We start from the raw sequence: 20,678 nt of genomic DNA on the forward strand, positions 1-20,678 counted from the left end.
GCGAGCGGAGGCTACTCTTCGTTGTGGTGTGCGGGCTTCTCATTGCGGTGGCTTCTCTTGTTGTGGAGCATGGGTTCAAGGCATGCAGGCTTCAGTAGTTGTGGCACACAGACTCAGTAGTTTTGACTCGTGGGCTCTAGAGTGCAGGTTCAGTAGTTGTGACGCACGGGCTTAGTTGCTCCGCTTAGTTGCTTAGTTGCTCTTAGTTGCTTAGATCTTCCTGGACCAGGGCTCGAACCCGTGTCCCCTGCATTGCCAGGCTGATTCTTAACCACTCCGCCACCAGGGAAGTCCAGCAGGCGATTCTTAACCACTGCGCCACTAGGGAAGTCCTTATTGTACACTTTATTTCTATTATTGTTACGTTGTAATATATAATGAAATAATTATACAACTCACCATAATGCAGAATCAGTGGGAGCCCTGAGATTGTTTTCCTGCAACTAGATGTTCCCATCTGGGAGTGATGGGAGACAGTGACACCCGAAGTGTGTTGCTTATGTCCAGTCTACTCCGTAAGATGCAGCTTAATTGTCACTTGCCACTCACTGATAGGGATTTTTTTTTTTAACATCTTTATTGGAGTATAATTGCTTTACAATGCTGTGTTAGTTTCTGCTTTATAGCAAAGTGAATCAGTTATACATATGTTCCCATATCTCTTCCCTCTTGCGTCTCCCTCCCTCCCACCCTCCCTATCCCACCCCTCTAGGTGGTCACAAACCACCTAGCTGATCTCCCTGTGCTATGCGGCTGCTTCCCACTAGCTATTTTACGTTTGGTAGTGTATATATGTCCATGCCACTCTCTCACTTTGTCACAGCTTACGCTTCCCTCTCCCCATATCCTCAAGTCCATTCTCTAGTAGGTCTGCGTCTTTATTCCTGTCTTACCTCTAGGTTCTTCATGACCTTTTTTTTTTTTCTTAGATTCCATATATATGTGTTAGCATATGGTATTTGTTTTTCTCTTACTTTACTCTGTATGACAAACTCTAAGTCCATCCACCTCACTACAAATAACTCAATTTCGTTTCTTTTTATGGCTGAGTAATATTCCATTGTATGTATGTGCCACATCTTCTTTATCCATTCATCTGTTGATGGACACTTAGGTTGCTTCCATGTCCTGGCTGTTGTAAATAGAGCTGCAATGAACATTTTGGTACATGACTCTTTTTGAATTATGGTTTTCTCAGGGTATATGCCCAGTAGAGGGATTGCTGGGTTGTATGGTAGTTCTATTTTTAGTTTTTTAAGGAACCTCCATACTGTTCTCCATAGTGGCTGTATCAATTTACATTCCCACCAACAGTGCAAGAGGGTTCCCTTTTCTCCACACCCTCTCCAGCATTTATTGTTTGTAGATTTTTTGATGATGGCCATTCTGACCTGTGTGAGATGATATCACATTCTGACCTGTGTGAGATGATATCGCATTCGTAGTTTTGATTTGCATTTCTCTAATGATTAATGATGTTGAGCATTCTTTCATGTGTTTGTTGACAATCTGTATAACTGATAGGGATTTGATATGAGTCTGCAAGCAATTGATTTATTATGGTCTCTGTGCAGTCAAACCTCTCTGCTAATGATAATCTGTATTTGTAGCCGCTCCCCAGCGCTAGCATCACTGCCTCAGCTCCACCTCAGATCATCAGGCATTAGATTCTCTTAAGGACCACGCAACCTAGATCCCTCGCATGTGCAGTTCACAGTAGGGTTCACATTCCTATGAGAATCTAATGCTGCCCCTGATCTGACGGGAGGTGGAGCTCAGGTGGTAATGTGAGTGACGGGGAGAGGCTGTAAATACAGATGAAGCTTCACTCTCTCGCCCACTGCTCACCTCCTGCTGTGTGGCCCAGTTCCTAACAGGCCACGGACCACTAGTGGTCCGTGGCTGGGGGTTGGGGACCCCTGCACTATACCACAAAATTTTTAACTGGGCTTATACTGAACTATGTGGAATTCAGTCTTGCTACAGAAAATTTCTTTCCAAGACTAACCAACTCAGATGGGAGTATGGTGGACTGAGAAAATTCCCATACTAACTTTGGGAAATGATCAAAGAAGAATTAGATTTTGTAAGAAGAGGGGACGAAATAGCTGCAGCTACAATAAGCATTCCAGTTAAGAGAACTAGAACTTAGAACTACTGTGAGACTCTGGCCTTATCCTGGGTCATCTTGAAGTGGGAATGCAGAACAAAATAAACCATAGGTAAAAATCATTTAGAGGCTGGGGTGTGGGTGAAGCACAAAGGTAACTACAAATGACAAAAAGAGGGAAAGTAAAAAGTTTCCTAGATATTGATAATATTTTGAAATCCTTGAAGAGGTGACCGGATAAGCCAAGAAGTGGTCTTTGGCAAACCTGGAAAAAAGGAGGGTTTTGAAGGAAACTGTACTTTGATGAGGTAATAGCCAGAGCAAATAAGGAACTGCTGACCTAGTGATTATGGTAGAAATATTAGTCATAAATTTAGTGGGGATGAATCCAAAAGACTTAGATTCGTGAGAAATCATGAATTAGTTTGAAAAACAATTTAACATTGGAAAACATTACAACCAATTTTAGAATGTTTATCATAAACATTATCATATTTGAGGAATGTATGAAGTCGATCTCTGCTAACAACTTAGAATTATTTTAAAATGGGGTGAAAAGGTAAGCTGATATGGTTTTAGAGTATAATAATGGGTAAATAGTCCTTTAAAAAGTGATGAAAGAGAAAAATGTAAAGTGTAAAACTAAATTGGGAAGAAATGGAGTTTAATTAACCTTTAGTGATATTACTGGAGTGGGGAATAGCCAAATATATGGTATAAATAGTTGGCTTTCATACTGCAGGGAGTTACTGAGAGGCAGAATAAAACAGGGGTTAGCAGGTTGGTCAGATTGCCAAGCTAGAACCTGGCTCTCAACTAGTAGCCATGTGACCTTAGACAAGTTGTTTAATGTATGCTTGAACAGTTTTTTCAATGTTAAAATGAATAATAATGCTTCAAGGGTTGTTGAATAAAATAATCTATTTAGAGTAGTATTCAATATATCTTAGTTAATATTATCAAGAAATATGTTAAAAATAGTTTCAGGGGCTTCCCTGGTGGTGCAGTGGTTGAGAGTCCACCTGCTGATGCAGGGGACACGGGTTCGTGCCCTGGTCCGGGAAAATCCCACATGCCGCGGAGCGGCTAGGCCTGTGAGCCATGGCCACTGAGCCTGCGCGTCCAGAGCCTGTGCTCCGCAACGGGAGAGGCCACAACAGTGAGAGGCCTGCGTACCGCAAAAAAAAAAAAAAAAAAAAAATATATATATATATATATATAATTTCAGAAATTTAAAGAATTACTATAAGAGTTTCTTTCTTTCTTTCTTTTTATTAATTTTATTTATTTATTTTTGGCTGCATTGGGTCTTTGTTGCTGCACATGGGCCCTCTAGTTTTTTCTTCCAAAATTTCTTTCAGTAAGTTAATGTTTTTAACTGTATCCTTTTGTGTTCTTTCTTACTCAGATCTGACTATAGCCCATCAGTTTCTACCTTGGAAAATAAATCTTTTTTTCCTCTATTAGTACCCAGACTGACTGTATTTTGTTTTTTATACCTAAATGACTTATTTTGGCTGGTTGGGTGACTATATCATAAGAACTTGGAGAAAAAAGGAAAAATAATATTAAAACTAAGCAAAATTACCTTTATCAATTCAGTTTTTAAGTCAGTATTTTATAATACTGCCTATTTATTTATTTGAAAAAATTTATTTATTTTTATTCATTTATTTTTGGTTGGGTCTTCGTTGCTGTGTGCGGGCTTTCTCCAGTTGCAACGAGCGGGGGCTGTTCTTCATTGTGATGCATGGGCTTCTCATTGCAGTGGCTTCTCTTGTTGCGGAGCATGGGCTCTAGGCACGTAGGCTTCAGTAGTTGTGGCATGCAGGCTTCAGTAGTTGTGGCTCACGGGTTCCAGGGCACAGGCTCAGTAGTTGTGGTGCATGGGCTTAGTTGCTCCGTGGCATGTGGGATCTTCCCAGACCAGGGCTTGAACCCGTGTCCCCCGCATTGGCAGGTGGATTCTTAACCACTGCGCCACCAGGCAAGTCCCCTGCCTATTTATTTTTGATAAATATTTTCCATGAAAACTGTCATTAATAGGGAAAATGATTAAAATATTAAATAATGTGATAATAGCAATATATGAAAAACATCTAATAGTGATATATTTAAAAGCATTTATTTCCTTTTAGATACAGGTTTACTTAAAGATTTCTCTCAAGGAGGCCCATCAGAAGATAAACTTCATGTTCTTGCTCAACAGCAATATGAACAGCTAACACATGCAATGAAATGTAAGTTTGTTATCAGTGTAATATGAAAATATGTTGTAAATCTTAGAAACATTAATACTTCATTTATCTGTTATATTCAGGCAATCATGTGTGAACCATAAGTGAATTTTTCAGAACACTCAGTTCCTTCAAATAACAAAATATTTATTTTTACCAATTTAATTCTCAAAAATATATGCTTTACTATCATTTTAAACATAGGTTAGCAAGAATAATTTACAGTTTTCTTTAATGCTGAAGTAAAATAATTACATACATCCATTGTTGTACAGTTTCATCTTCTTTATTTCTTTTCTTTGGCTCCTTACTTGATGTAATTTTTCCGTTGTCATTGTGCCTGCCCCTAACTCTTCTATAATCCCAATTTTAATCAAACTCTTACTTCTCTTAGTACTAAAAAGAGAACAGAGAGATGCAATTACAGATAAAGGCTAGATCTCTTTAAGTCTGAGTAACAAGGCTCTTTAAGTATTTATATTATTGCTTCAATCACTGCATTTAGATTTTGAGTACCATTTAGATGTTGAGTACCAATGCCCTTCCACACATAGATATGGAAATCTAGAAGTCTCTGAGAAATTATATAAACTTTAATTAATTCAGTGCATGTTTATCAAATGCCTGCTCTGGGTCAGATATTAAGCTGGTTGTTAGGGATATGAGTGTGGATAAATCCTGACCTCCAAAGGCTCAAAGGTAAGTATAGGGTATAGATGATTTAATATATGAAGATATAACATATGTGAAGTAGAAATAAGGCAAAATAGAAAACACAGAGGCGTTCTGCCCCTTTAATTGATGTTATTAAAAATATTTATTTGAATATGATAGTATGTATATGATCTATGAAATGAGTTGATTGGAAGATGAGGAAGTTGATAAATAATGCATTTTTAAACTTCTTTCTCTGATTACTCTATTTAAAATTGCAGGATAATCTTTTGAAACTAACTGTCCTCTGTATCTGCTTTGATTTGCTCTATAGCATTTGTCACTTCCTAATGCTATATGTGTGTGTGTGTGTGTGTGTGTGTGTGTGTGTGTGTGTGTGTGTGTATTTTTACTTGGGCTGTGCCACTGCTTGGCTTGCAGGATCTTAGTTCCCCAACCAGGGATCGAACCTGGGCCTCTGGCAATGAGAGCGCTGAGTCCTAACCACTGGACCACCAGGGAGTTCCCTAATTTTCTTATTTATTTGTCTTATGTCAATGAAACATAGAAAATAAGCTCCCTGGGGCAGGGATTTTTGTGTGTGTATATTGAATGGTGAGAACACTGCCTAGCACATAGTAGGTGCTCAGTAAGTGTGAATAAGTGAGTGAGTTGCAGGTAATAAGATTACCTCATTTTACAGTTGATGAATTGGAGAGTTAAGTAATTTTCCCAGGTTCATACAGCAGTAAGTTACAGAATTGGGATTCACATCTAAGTCTGTCTGTTTCTAGAGTCCTTTTAACTAGTTACGTGGTATGGCTTGTGGAAGAATAGCTGGGAGTGTCAAGCTTATGGTAATCTGCAGTATTTATTTGTTTGTGTTTGTAAGTAGGTTGGTCACATTTGATTAGATTTCCATACAATCCAGTTAGATTTATTTTATTTATTGGCCACAGCCTACATTCCTAATACATGCTTTAAAGGGGAGCCATGCAAGCATCTATAGAAATAATTCCTATCAAAACCATGTGGTATTAGTACAGACAGACGTTTGAAAACATAACAGATTTGTTTAGGATTGTTACTGGGGTCATTATATTAATTCCATCTTCTTTAAATGTAGTTACTAGAGCTCAAGCAGTTGTTTACTGCACATATTCAGTTTATCCAGAAGAAAATGAAGCTGTTGTTAAGAAAGCACTGGAATTTCAAGACCACGGGACTAAAGTACAATCTTATAGGTAAGAAAGGAAGGATTCTTCTAAACACCTCAACCAAATATTTTTGAAAGTGAAAAATTTTGATTTTCTGAGTTAGAAGTAGAAGACGTTTCAGTTCCTTTTTATTAGACTTTAATATGACCAAATAGCCTAACTTCTTACAACTTGAAAGTAGATTCTGTAAAGCCTTTACAATGGCTTGGCATGTGCATTCTCTTGTACACTAAAAGATTCTTGTTTTTGTTGTTATTGTTAAATAAGGCTAAAGGCATTTGGGCTTAGACTTGATTAATTTCTGGATAAATTGAGTATAAACTTTATACCCTGAGTTTTAGATACATCTGTGCTTCAGTAGAAGAAAAGTAAGAGTATAAAATAACCTTAGAAAATAGAGAGAAAATTGGATGTTTATTATCTGAAAACATGTTTCTTAGACCCATTTAGCCTTTGGTACCCACAAGGACTAAGATAAGAATAGCTTGAATAGCCATAGTAGCTTCTGGGTAAAATGCTATAATAAACTAGGGGCAGAGAAGAAAAACAGTAATACTCCATCCAAACTCTGGACGTCAAGATAAGGAGTATATTTAAGATTACTATATGATACCAATTAGTTCTTCAAGACTGTGACAGTTAATAAGGTATTTTAAAATGTCTCCTATTTTTTACTTATTTCTCCTGTTCTGAACTTTTACTGTAATTCTTATAGTAGCATCTTAATATGTATATGGTTTGCTCTCTCCTTTTAATTAGATATTTTTCCTTTGCCAGTTCACAGGTGGACATGTTTGTAACCACATCCGTATTTCCCTTCTTACTTTGCTTCCTTATTTAGTAATTCTTGTTGGTAGCTAACAGCCAACCTTTTTTCTGCCAGCTTCTCAACACAGCATTAACTAAATCTCCATCTAGTGGCAAAGAGAATTATTTCAGGTATATGACCAAAATCGTTAGTGTGGATGACTCTTGATTTGTCTGTCAGGGATAAGGTTCTAAGAATGTAATATGGCAAAAATAGAGGAACATCTCCACACCCTCTCTAGCATTTATTATGTGTAGACTTTTTGATGACAGCCATTCTGACCAGTGTGAGGTGATGCTTCATTGTGGTTTTGATTTGCATTTCTGTAATAATTAGCAACATTGATCATCTTTTCATGTGCCTACTGGCCATCTGTATGTCTTCTTTGGAGAAATGTCTATTAAGGTCTTCTGCCAGTTTTTCGATTGGGTTGTTTGTTTTTTTGTTGTTAAATTGTATGAGCTGTTTGTATATTTTGGAAATTAAGTCCTTGTTGGTTGCATTGTTTGCAGATATTTTCTGCCATTCCTTAGGTTGTCTTTTCATTTTTTTAATGGTTTCCCTTGCTGTGCAAAAGCTTGTAAGTTTGATTAGGTCCCATTTGTTTATTTTTGTTTTTATTTCTATTGCGTTGGGAGGCTGATCTAAGAAAATACTGCTACAGTTTATGTCAGAGAATGTTTTGCCTATGTTCTCTTCTCGGAGTTTTATGGTGTCAAATCTTATATTTAGGTCTTTAAACCATTTTGAGTTTATTTTTGTGTGTGGTGTGAGAGAGTGTTGTAATTTCATTGATTTACAGGTAGCTGTCCAGCTTTCCCAATACCACATCAACAAGTCTTCAAGAGAGACTGTCTTTTCTCCATTGTATATTCTTGCCTGTTTTGTCAAAGATTAATTGATCATAGGTGTGTGGGTTTATTTCTGGGCTGTCTGTTCTGTTCCACTGAACTGTATGTCTGTTTTTGTGCCAACAGCACACTGTTTTGATTACTGTAACTTTGTAGTATAGTCTGAAGTCTGGAGGGTTATGCCTCCTGCTTTGTTCTTTTCCCTCAGGATTGCTTTGATAATTCTGGGCCTTTTGTTGTTCCATATACATTTTAGGATTATTTGTTTTAGTTCTGTGAAAAATGTCATGGGTATTTTGATAAGGATTGCATTAAATCTGTAGATTGCTTTGAGTAGTATGGCCATTTTAAAAATATTAATTCTTCCAATCCAAGTGCATGGGATATCTTTTCATTTCTTTGAATCATCTTCAGTTTCTTTATCAAAGTTTTATAGTCTTCAGCATATAGGTGTTTACTGCCTTGATTGAGTTTATTCCTAGGTATATTTTTTGACGCAGTTTTAAACAGGATTTTTTTTTTACTTTCTGAAATTTCATTGTTAGTGTAAAGAAATGCAACAAATTTCTGTATATTAATATTGTATCCTACTACCTTGCTGAATTCATTTATTCTCATAGTTTTTGTGTGGAGACTTTAGGGTTCTCTATATAGAGTATCATGTCATCTCCAAATAGTGACAATTTTACCTCTTCCCTTCCAATTTGGATACCTTTCATTTCTTTTTCTTATCTGATTGTTGGGGCTAGGACTTCCAATACTATGTTGAGTAGAAGTGGTGAAACTGGGCATCCTTGTCTTGTTCCTAAATTTAGTGGGAAGGCGTTCAGCTTTTCACTGTTCAGTATTATGTTGGCTGTGGGTTTGTCATAAATGGCTTTTATTATATTGAAATATGTTCCCCCTATACCCACTTCTGTGACAGTTTTTATCAAGAATGGGTGTTGAATTTTGTCAAATGCTTTTTCTGTCTATTGAGATGATCATGTGGTTTTTGTCTTTCCTTTTGTTAACGTGGTGTATCATCACATTGACTGATTGCGTATATTGAGCTCTCCTTGCTACCCTGGAATGATTACAGCTTGATCATGGTGTATTATCCTTTTTACATATTGTTGGATTTTGTTTGCTAATATCTTGTTTTGAAGCTTTTGCATCTATATTCATCAAAGATATTGGCCTGTGGTTTTCATTTTTTGTAGTGTTTTTGTCTGGTTTTGGTATCAGGGTGATGGTGGCTTCAGAATGAATTTGGGAGTGTTCCCTCTTCAATTTTTTGGAATAGTTTGAGACGGGTAGGTATAAGTTCTTTGAAAATACTAACAGATACAAAGGGAGAAACTGACAATAATACAATAATAGTAGACCTTAACACCCCATTGACATCAATGGACAGATCATCCAGACAAAAAATCAGTAAGGCAACAGAGGTTCTAAATGACACAGTAGATCAGTAGGACTTAATTGATATCTACAGAACACTACTTCCAAAAAAGCCAGAATACAGATTCTTTTCAAGGGCACATGGAATGTTCTCTAGGATAGACCACATACTAGGTCATAAAAAAAAAACCTCAACAAATTTAAAAGGATAGAAATTATTTGAAACATCTTATCTGACCACAACAGTATGAAACCAGAAATCAACCACAGAAAGAAAAACAGAAAAAGAATGAACGCATGGAGACTAAACAACATGCTACTAAGAAACCAATGGATCAACAATGAAATCAAAGAAGAAATGAGGAAATGCCTCAAGACAAATGAAAATGAAAACACAACCTTACAAAATCTATGGGATACCCACCCACTGGTGGTTGAAGCTGGGTCCTAGGGTTAGTGCTGGACTACTGACATCAAGAGCCAGGTCCTGGAGTCTGGTTGCAGGGCCCAGACATCCCAGAGCTGATATAACATGGCTGGGGGTGAGGTAGGGAAGGGGAGCAGATCTTGACACAGTTGGGTACAGAGTCTGGGGTGTCCTGAAGCTTGTGTTGGCCTGTTAATGGGCAGGGCCAAGGCCCAGCTGGTCCCAGGGCAGGGTCTGGCCTGGTCTGGACAGAATAGGTTTGCAGGCTGTGGGATTGTGGTTTTCTTGCATCTGGTGTCTGCCCACGTTGGGTCAGCCTGGTCCAGAGGCTAGAGGAGCCAAGGCCCAGAGGATTCTGGGGCTGGTGCTTGCTCACTGGTGGGTGGAAATGGGCCCTGGGCCCTCTATTGGGCACGGCTGTGTCCAGAGGCAGATGTGGAGGTCTTTAGGCAGTCTGTCTGCTGATGGGTGGTGCTGTATCCCACCCAATTAGTTGCTTGGCCTGATTTGTCCCAGCACTGGCACCTAAAGGCTGTTGGGTTGTGTGGGGCCAGGTCTTGGTGCTAATGAGCTAGAGGGAGGATTCCACAATGGTGTTTGCCAGTATCAGCATCCATGTGGTAGAAGGAACTCCCAAGAATGGCTGCCACCAGTGTCTGTGCACCCAGGGTGAGTGCAGCCGCCCCTCACCTCTCTGAGAGACTCTGCAAGACCAGCAGATAGGCCTGGCCCAGGCTCCTATCAAATTACTGCTTTTTCCCTGGGTTCCAGAACATGTGAGATTTTGTGTGTGCCATTTAAGAGTGAAGTCTCTATTTCTCCCAGTCCTGTGGGATTCCCGAAATTAAGTCCCACTGGCCTTCAAGGCCAAATGCCCTGGGGCCTTGTCTTCCTGGTGCCAGACCCCCAGGCTGGGGAGCCTGACGTGGCGCTCATAACTGTCACTCTTGTGGGAGAACCTCTGCGATATAATTATTCTCCAATTTGTGGGTCACCCACCTGGGGTTATGGAACTTAGCTATATTTCAAGTCTTCCCCTCCTACCTGTCTTGTGGCTCTTTCTTTATGTCTTTAGTTGTAGAAGATCTTTTCTGGTAGGTACCAGACTTTTTCATCAATGGTTGTTCTGCAGATAGTTGTGATTTTGGTGTGCTTGTGAGAAGAAGTGAGCTCAGAGTCTTCCTACTCTGCCATCTTGGCCAATCTTGGTCACTGTGGTTTTGATTTGAATTTTCCTGGGAACTAATGATGTTGAGCTTCTTTTCATGTGCTTATTAACTATTTATATATCTTCTTTGGACAATGTCTTCAGGTTCTTTGCCCATTTAAAGACTGTATTATGGGACTTCCCTCGTGGCGCACTGGTTAAGAATCCGCCTGCCAAGGCAGGGGACACGAGTTCGAGCCCTGGTCCAGAAAGATCCCACATGCTGTGGAGCAACTAAGCCCATGTGCCACAACTACTGAGCCTGTGTTCTAGAGCCCGCGAGCCACAACTACTGAGCCCACATGCCACAGCTGCTGAAGCCCTCGTGCCTAGAGCCCATGCTCCACAACAAGAGAAGCCACCGCAACAAGAAGCCTGCACACTGCAACGAAGAGTAGCCCCAGCTTGCTGCAACTAGAGAAAGCCCATGAGCAGCAACGACGACCCAACGCAGCCAAAAATAAATAAATACAATAAGTAAATTTATTAAAAAAAATTGTGTTACAATTGGCCTTCCATGTCTGAGGGGTCCACATCTGAGGATTCAACCAACTACAGATTGAAAATATTTGGAAAAAAATTCCAGCAATTTACAAAAAGCAAAACTTGAATTTGCTGCAACTATTTACATAGCATTTACATTGTATTAGGTATTATGAGTAGTCTAGAGATAATTTAAAGTATACAGGAGCATGTGCTTAGGTTATATGCAAATACTACACCATTTTATATAAGGTATTTGAGCATCTGTGGATCTTGGTATCCAAGGGGTGTCCTGGAACCAATCCCCTTCATACCAAGGGATGACTGTATTTGTCTTTTTTATTGTTGAATTGTAAGACTCCCTTATATGTTTTGTATATCATACCCTTATCACATATATAACTTGCAATTATTATCTCCCATTTGTGGGCTGTCTTTTTACTTTCTTGATAATGTCCTTTGATGCATAAAAGTTTATAATGTTGAAGAAGTCCGATTTATTTGTTTTTTATTTTATTGCTTGTGCTTTAGGTATCATATCTAAGAAACTGTTATTTAATGCAAGGTCATGAAGAATTATGCCTATGTTTTCTTCCAACCATTTTGTAATCTTAGCTCTTACGTTTATGTCTGTTATCCATTTTGATTAATTTTTGTATATGTTATGAGGTAGGGGTCCAACTTCATTCCTTTGCATGTGGATATCCAGTTGTCCCAGCACCGTTTGTTGAAGAGACTATTCTTTCTACAGTGAATGGTCTTGGCACCCCTGTTGAAAATCAGTTGATCATAGATGAATGGGCTTATTTCTGGCCTCTCAATTCTGTTTCATTGATCTGTATGTCTATGCTTATGCCAGGATCGTAATAAGAGATTTTTAAAATCACTAATGGATGCCTAGTTTTATCAAAAGCCTTTGCAGCATTTAATGATATGATCAAATGTTTTTTCTCATCTGACATTTTAACATGGTGGTGAATTAATGCTAAATATTTTCTAATAGTGAACAGTCTGTGAGCTTGAAGGTTAGGTCCTGATAGGTTGTATTCTGTGTTTTGATTTTCTGTTACTAGTAAAGGTGGAGTATAGGGAAGATAAACAGTGCATGAGTGGGATTGGATTGCTCTTCTAGCCTTGGTGCTCATTAAGGTAATCAGTAATCACATACACCTGGCTTCTGATGGGTACTTTGCCCACTTCGCCTCTGTTGTTTCAGGATCTTTATTCTCATTGCTCTCAGTGAGCCCAGTTCTATAATGGCCTCTCCTACTGTCAGCCCTGGCCTAGGGAGGGAAGCCACCAGTGAACTCATGAGTGCTGCTAGTGCCCTCCCAGCAGCACACTCCTTGTTGCTCTGATAAAATGTGTATCTTCTGGGCCCTCCTCTCAACATAGTCCTCTGGAGAGTTCTTGAGCCCTAATAGTACATCCACTGAAGCAAGCTCACTCCTCTGAGGCTTTTAATCCTGTCTTCCACTGTCTGCCATGACAGTCTGGCATTTCTCCTCACTAAATGTGAGCCATTGTGTATTAGCTTTCTATTTATGCTTAAGAAATTACCACAAATGTAGCAGTTGAAGACAGTACCTGTTAATTAACTCAGAGTTCTGTAGGTCAGTTGTCTGGATGGCATGGATGGATTCTCTGCTCAGGATGTCAGCCTGATGAATTCTTTGCTGGAGACTCTGGGGGAAAATTTGCTTCCATCCTCACTCTTGTGGTAGTGGGACTGAGGTCCTTGTTTCTTTGCTGGCTGTCAATCCAAGATTGCTCTCTGCTTCTAGAGACCACATTCATTCCTTGCCACTTGCTATTCCTCCATCTTCAAGCCAACAGTAGTGCATTATACTCTGCTCGTGCTTTGAATCTCTGATTTCTTCTGTCTCTAACCTGTAGACCTGGATGGCTCCTGTGATTAGGTCAGGTCCACTGAGATAATACCCATAGCTTAAGGTTAACTAATTTGAGCCTTAATTACATCTGCAAAATTCCTTTTTCCATGTGTATTATTTGCCTGAGCTGCCACAATAAATTATCCTAAACTTGTTGACTTGTAACAACAGAAATTGATTCTCTCGCAGTTCTGGAGACCAGAAGTCCAAAATCAAGTAGTTGGCAGGGGTGATTCCCTCTAGGGCCTCTGAGAGGGAATCTATTCTGTGACTCTCTTCCAGCTTCTGGTGTTTGTTAACAATCCTTGGTGCTCCTTGGCTTGTAGCTTCATCACTCCAATCTCTGCCTCCATCGTATGGTCTTCTTCCCTGTGTGTCTCTGTATATCCTCTCTTCTTGTAGGGACACCAATATTGGACCTAGGGTTTATCCTACTCCAGTATTAGCTCCTTTGCTAAGACCCTATTTCCAAATAAGGTCACATTCTGGAGTTTTGGGTGGACATGAATTTGGTGGGGGGGACACTATTGAACCCACAATAGTCCACTCTCTGGCCCCCTAAAATTGATGTCTGTTTCATACACAAAATACATTTATCTCACTCCAACATTCTCAAGTCTTCACCCATTCCAAGATCAATTCTAAATCCAAAATCTCATTTAAGTATCACCAACTCAAAAATTCCCAAATGTCATCATCTAAGTCAGGTATGAGTTGGACTCTGGGTATTAAGTTATTTTATTATTCAAAGAAATAGACTGTAAGTTGGGGTTTGAAGATCATTTTGTTATGCAGGGCCAATTTCTGTATGGTAACTTTACCAGTATTGATTATGGATTATTATTACTATTAGAAAAGATAACATGTATGTAGCTAAAATATATCATGGTCTATTAAATATTTGTTGAATACCTACTATATACCAGGCACTTTTCTAGGTGCTAGATATATCTAAGTGACAAAAATCCAAACCTTACATTGGTAAGAAATAATTATTTTCAGTGAGTATTCTTTATTTAATATATAAGTGAATTATTTTTTTTGATGCTTTCTATTTGTGTAGAGAACATAGACGAATAGGCTTCAGAAATTCAGTTTGTTGGTTACAGGGTTGGTAAGAGGAGTGACTAGCTGTGTAGAACCTACACAGCTATTATATTTCGGCTTAGTTCAGCACAAACATTTTATTAAGCACCACTATTGGCCAGACTCCTTGGCATGTCATTTGAGGTCATGTATGTCTGCCCACATCCTAAGTGACCTCTACATCCTCTTACTCACTCTCTACCTCAGCCACATGGAAATACTTGCTGTTCCCTGAACATACATCTTCATGACACTTGTGCTTTTGTTCATGTTCTTCTTTCTGTCTAGAATCCCGTCTTTGCCTTATTGGAAACCTACTTATTCTTCAAGACATAGCACCAATGCTCCTTCCTCTGTGAAGTTTTCATATTTGCTATCTCCCATGGCCACAATTAATTGTACCTTATTCTGTATTTCTACATAATTTTGTCTCTACTTGGCTCAGCATTCGTATGTGGTCTTCTTTATATTATTGTATACCAATTAGTTTCTCCAACTAAATTGTAAACTATTTAGGAGAGCTAATATTTTATTTATGTGTTTTTCACATAGTAGGCAAATGAGTGAATAAATATAAATTTGAAATGGTTTTAAACTTCAGAATATAACATACAAAATTATTAATAAGAGTTCCTGATATTTTAACTTTTGTGGAAAATTATTTATTCCTTTGATTACATGTTTTATTTATAAAAGCATGGGACTATAACAATTATTGTTTATGAATGAACCATTTACTATTGAATGAAAAATTAAATATTAAATATAAAAACTAAAATTTTAGTTTAAACATATTAGTGATTAGAGATTTTTGTATTTCTGACACAAAGTCTTTTCTTTGGTATGTACTTTCTTGAACACCACATAAGTCATCTGTTAATCTCAAAAGTGATTGAGAAGAATAATGTAGTGATAGGCCATATTTTTATATTGTAATTGTGCAAAAAGTAACCAAAAGAAGGAAGTCGTACTTTTTGTATTCTGACATGTGGAGGTAAAGGATTTTTTTGGATTATACGTTTGTGATTACTATACATATTTACCTGTTTTGATAATGGAAGCCTTTTAATTAACATATTGGTGACTTGGGGAAGAGTTTTTAATATGTTGAAAGGTTCTTGGCATAGTTGTTTAAAGATGGGAAACTTGGGAAGTATAATAAACTATGAGCTAACGTGAAATACTAGAGCTTTTATTTTATAATAGTATTGTACTGCTTTGACATTCTGTTTTTTATTGATGTATGGTTGACTTTACAATGTTGTGTTAATTTCTGCTGTACAGCAAACTGATTCAGTTATACATATATATACATTCTTTTTAAAAAATATTCTTTTCTATTATGGTTTATCACAGGATATTGAATATAGTTCCCTGTGCTATACAGTAGGACCTTGTTGTTTATCCATTCTATATATAATAGCTTACATCTGCTAACCCCAGCTTCCCACTCCATCCCTCCCCCACTCCCCTTCCCTCTTGGCAACCACAAGTCTGTTCTCTATGTCTATGAGTTTGTTTCTGTTTCATAAATAGGTTCAATTGTGTCATATTTTAGATTCCACATGTAAGTGATATCATATGGTATTTGTCTTTCTCTTTCTGACTTCATTTAGCATGATAATCTCTAGCTGCAAATGGCATTATTTTGTTCTTTTTTTTTGGCTGCGTTGGGTCTTCGTTGCTGCGTGCAGGCTTTCTCTAGTTGTGGTGAGTGGGGGCTACTCTTCGTTGCGGTGCGCAGGCTTCTCATTGCAGTGGCTTCTCTTGTTGTGGAGCACGGGCTCTAGGCGCGCGGGCTTCAGTAGTTGTGGCACACGGGCTCAGTAGTTGTGGCTTGAGGGCTCTAGAGCACAGGCTCAGTAGTTGTGGCACACGGGCTTAGTTGCTCCGTGGCATGTGGAATCTTCCCGGATCAGGGCTCGGAACTGTACCCCCTGCATTGGCAGGCAGATTCTTAACCACTGCACCACCAGGAAAGTCCTATTTCATTCTTTTTTATGGCTGAGTAGTATTCCATTGCATATATATGTACCACATCTTCTTTATCCATTCATCTGTCAGTGGACATTTATGTTATTTCCATGTCTTGGCTGTTGTGAATAGTGCTGCTCTGAACATAGGGTGTGTGTATCTTTTTGAATTATAGTTTTGTCTGGATATATGCCCAGGATTGGGATTGCTGGATCATATGGTAATTCTGTTTTTAGTTTTGTTTTTTTTTTTTTGACTGCGCCACATGGCTTGTGGGATCTTAGTTCCCTGACAAGGGATCGAACCCGGGCCCTCAGCAGTGAAAGTGTGGAGTCGTAACCACTGGACCGCCAGGGAATTCCCTTCTATTTTTCCTTTTTTAAGGAACCTCCATACTGTTTTCCACAGTGGCTGCACCAACTTACATTCCCACTAACAGTGTAGGAGGGTTCTCTTTTCTTCACACTCTCTCCAGCATTTGTTATTTGTAGATTTTTTTAATGATGGCCGTTCTGACCAGTGTGAGGTGGTACTCAAGTAGTTTTGATTTGCATTTCTCTAATAATTAGAAATGTTGAGCATCTTTTCCTGTGCCTACTGGCCATCTGTATGTCTTCTTTGGAGAAATGTCTATTAAGATCTGCCAATTTTTCGATTGGGTGGTTTGTTGTTGAGTTGTATGAGCTGTTTGTATATTTTGGAAATTAAGTCCTTGTTGGCTGCATTGTTTGCAAATATTTTCTCCCATTCAGTAGGTTGTCTTTTCATTTTCTTAACGGCTTCCCTTGCTGTGCAAAAGCTTGTAAGTTCGATTAGGTCCCATTTGTTTATTTATTTTTTTATTTCTATTGCCTTGGGAGTCTGACCTAAGAAAACATTGGTATGATTTATGTCAGAGAATGCTTTCCCTATGTTCTCTTCTAGGAGTTTTATGGTGTCATGTCTTATGTTTAAGTCTTTAGGCCATATTGAGTTACTTTTTGTGTATGGTGTGAGGGTGTGTTCTAACTTTATTGATTTACGTGTGGCTGTCCAACTTTCCCAGCACCACTTGCTGAAGAGACTGTCCTTTTCCCATTGTATATTCTTGCCTCCTTTGTCGAAGATTATTTACCTATAGGTGTGTGGGTTTATTTCTGGGCTCTGTATTCTGTTCCATTGACCATATATCTGTTTTTGTGCCAGTACCACACTGTTTTGATTACTGTAGCTTAGTAGTATTGTCTGAAGTCTGGGACAGTTATGCCTCCTGCTTTGTTCTTCTTTTAAAATTTTATTTATGTATTTATTTATCTATCTATCTATCTATCTATGGCTGTGTTGGGTCTTTGTTGCTGTGCGCAGGCTTTCTCTAGTTGTGGCGAGTGGGAGCTACTCTTCATTGTGGTGCACGGGCTTCTCACTGCGGTGGCTTCTCTTGTTGTAGAGCACAGGCTCTAGGCACGCGGGCTTCAGTAGTTGTGGCACGTGGACTCAGTAGTTGTGGCTTGTGGGCTCTAGAGCGCAGGCTCAGTAGTTGTGGCACATGGGCTTAGTTGCTCCACGGCATGTGGGAGCTTCCCAGACCAGGGATCGAACTCATGTCCCCTGCATTGGCAGGCAGATTCTTAACCACTGTACCACCAGGGAAGTCCCCTCCTGCTTTGTTCTTTTTCCTCAGGATTGCTTTGGCAATTCTGGGTCTTTTATGGTTCCATATAAATTTTGGAATTATTTGTTTTAGTTCTGTGTAAAATGTCATGGGTAATTTGATAGGGATCGCATTAATTCTGTAGACTGCTTTGGGTAGTATGGCCATTTTAACCATATTAATTCTTCCAATCCAAGAGCATGGGATATCTTTCTGTTTCTTTGAATCATCTTTAATTTTCTTTATTAATGTTTTATAATTCTCAGCATATAAGTCTTTCACCTCCTTGGTCAAGTTTATTCCTATTTTATTTTTTTTGGTGTGATTTTAAAAGGTATTGTTTTTTTACATTCCCTTTCTGATATTTCATTGTTAGTGTAAAGAAATGCAACCGATTTCTGTATATTAATCTTGTATCCTGCTACCTTGATGAATTCATTTATCAGTTCTAGTAGTTTTTGTGTGGAGTCTTTAGGGTTTTCTATATATAGTATCATGTTATCTGCATATAATAACAATTTTACTTCTTCCCTTCCAATTTGGATACTTTTCATTTCTTTTTCTTGTCTGATTGCTGGGCCTAGGACTTCCAATACTATGTTGTGTAGAAGTGGTGAGAGTGGCATCCTTGTCTTGTTCCAGATTTTAGCAGGAAGCCTTTCAGTTTTTCACCATTGAGTATTCTGTTGGCTGTGGGTTTGTAATAATTTTGCTATTATGTTGAGATACGTTCCCTCTATACCCACTTTGGTAAGAGTTTTTATCATGAATTGATGTTAATTTTGTCAAATGCTTTTTCTGCATCTATTGAGATGATCATGTGGTTTCTGTCTTTTATTTTGTTGGTGTGGTGTATCTTATTGATTGAATTGCATTTGTTGAACCATCCTTATGAACTTGGGATGAATCCCACTTGGTCGTGGTGTATGATCTTTTTTATGTATATTGGACTCGGGTTGCTAGTATTTTGTTGAGAATTTTTGCATCTATATTCATCAAAGATTTTGGCCTCTAATTTTCTTTTTTGGTGCTATCTTTGTCTGGTTTTGGTATCAGGGTGATGGTGGCTTCATAGAATGTCTTTGAGAGTGTTCCCTCCTCTTGAATCATTTGGAAGAGTTTGAGAAGTATTGGTAAAAGTTCTTCTTTGTATGTTTGGTAGAATTTGCCTGTGAAGCCATCTGGTCCTGGACTTTTGTTTGTAGAGGGTTTTAAAATTACAGGTTCTATTTCACTTCTAGAGGTCAGTCTGTTCAAATTATCTGTTTCTTCTTGATTCAGTTTTAGTGGGCTCTATGTTTCTAAAAACTTGTCCATTTCATCTAGGTTGTTGAATTTGTTGGCATATAATTTTCACAGTATTCTCTGTTTTTTTTCTTGTTTTTTTTTTTTTTTGTATTTCTGTGGTATCAGTTGAGATTTCTCCTTTTTCATTTCTTTTTTTAAAAATAAGTTTATTTATTTTTATTTTGTTATTTATTTTTGGCTGTGTTGGGTCTTCGTTGCTGCGTGCGGGCCTTCTCTAATTGCAGCGAGCAGGGGCCACTCTTTGTTGCGGTGCATGGGTTTCTCATTGTGGTGGCTTCTCTTGTTGAGGAGCATGGGCTCTAGGCACACGGACTTCAGTAGTTGTGGCTTGCAGGCTGTAGAGCGCAGGCTCAGTAGTTGTGGCGCACGGGCTTAGTTGCTCCGTGGCAAGTGGGATCTTCCCAGACCAGGGATCGAACTCATGCCCCCTGCATTGGCAGGTGGATTCTTAACCACTACACCACCAGGAAAGTCCCTCCTTTTTCATTTCTTATTTTGTTTATTTGGGTTCTCTCTCTTTTCTTCTTGGTGAGCCTGTTCAGAGGTTTGTCAATTTTGTTTACCCTTTCAGCAAACCAGCTCTTGGTTTTATTTTTTTTTTCTGTAGTTTTGTAATCTCTATTTTATTTATTCCCTCTCTGATCTTTATTATTTCCTTCTTTCTGCTGACTTTATGTTTTGTTTGTTCTTTTTGTAATTCTTTTAGGTGGTAGGTTAGGTTATTTATTTGGGTTTTTGTTGTTTCTTGAGGAAGGCCTGTATCACTATGAACTTCTCTCTAAGAACTGTTTTTGCTGCATCCTATAGATTTTGTTTGGTTGTGTTTTCTTTGTCATTTGTCTCAAGGTATTTTTTAATTTCCTCTTTGATTTTGTCATTGACCCACTGTTTTTTTAATAGCATGTTGTTTAGTCTCCATGTAGTCGTTTTTTTCTCATTTCTTTTTCTGTGGTTGATTTCTAGTTTCATGCCATTGTTGTCAGAAAAGATGTTTGAGATAATTTCTATACTCTTCAATTTGTTGAGGCTTGTTTTGTGCCCTAGTATATGGTCAGCTCTAGAGAATGTTCCATGTGCACTTGAAAAGAATGTGTATTCTGGTTTTTTTTAGTTGTCATGTCCTGAAAATATCAGTTAAGTCTAACTGTTCAATTTTATCATTTAGGATCTGTGTTGCCGTATTGATTTTCTGTCTAGAAGATATTTCCATTGATATGAGTGGGATGTTAAAGTCTCCTACTATTATTGTATTCCTGTCAATTTCTCCCTTTATGTCTGTTAGTATTTGTTTTATATATTTGGGTGCTTCTGTATTAGGTGCATATATGTTAATGAGTGTAAAATTCTCTTTTTGTATTGATCCTTTTATCATTATATAGTAATATATCTTTATCTTTCTTTATGGCCTTTG

The 20,678-nt window shown here is 38.3% G+C and overlaps 1 protein-coding gene across 9 annotated transcripts in view; it reads left to right on the forward strand.

The window, feature by feature from the left end:
* Nucleotides 1-20,678, forward strand: part of NSUN7 (NOP2/Sun RNA methyltransferase family member 7) — a 70,567-nt gene that overhangs the window by 36,202 nt on the left and 13,687 nt on the right. For 8 of the 9 annotated variants that reach the window (XR_012331971.1, XR_012331970.1, XM_019928289.3 and 5 more), the window contains 2 exons: nucleotides 4,249-4,350; nucleotides 6,128-6,245. Coding sequence is in view for 7 of the 9 variants with exons in the window: in XM_019928289.3 (XP_019783848.2) it covers nucleotides 4,249-4,350; nucleotides 6,128-6,245 (220 nt within the window). In the remaining 2 variants the exon portion in view is untranslated. Of the gene's footprint in view, nucleotides 1-4,248; nucleotides 4,351-6,127; nucleotides 6,246-10,999; nucleotides 15,537-20,678 lie in introns of those variants that run through there. The other variant, XM_073805186.1, reaches the window with a different exon arrangement.

Source organism: Tursiops truncatus, chromosome 5 (genome assembly GCF_011762595.2).
Source record: "Tursiops truncatus isolate mTurTru1 chromosome 5, mTurTru1.mat.Y, whole genome shotgun sequence".
NCBI lineage: Eukaryota > Metazoa > Chordata > Mammalia > Artiodactyla > Delphinidae > Tursiops > Tursiops truncatus.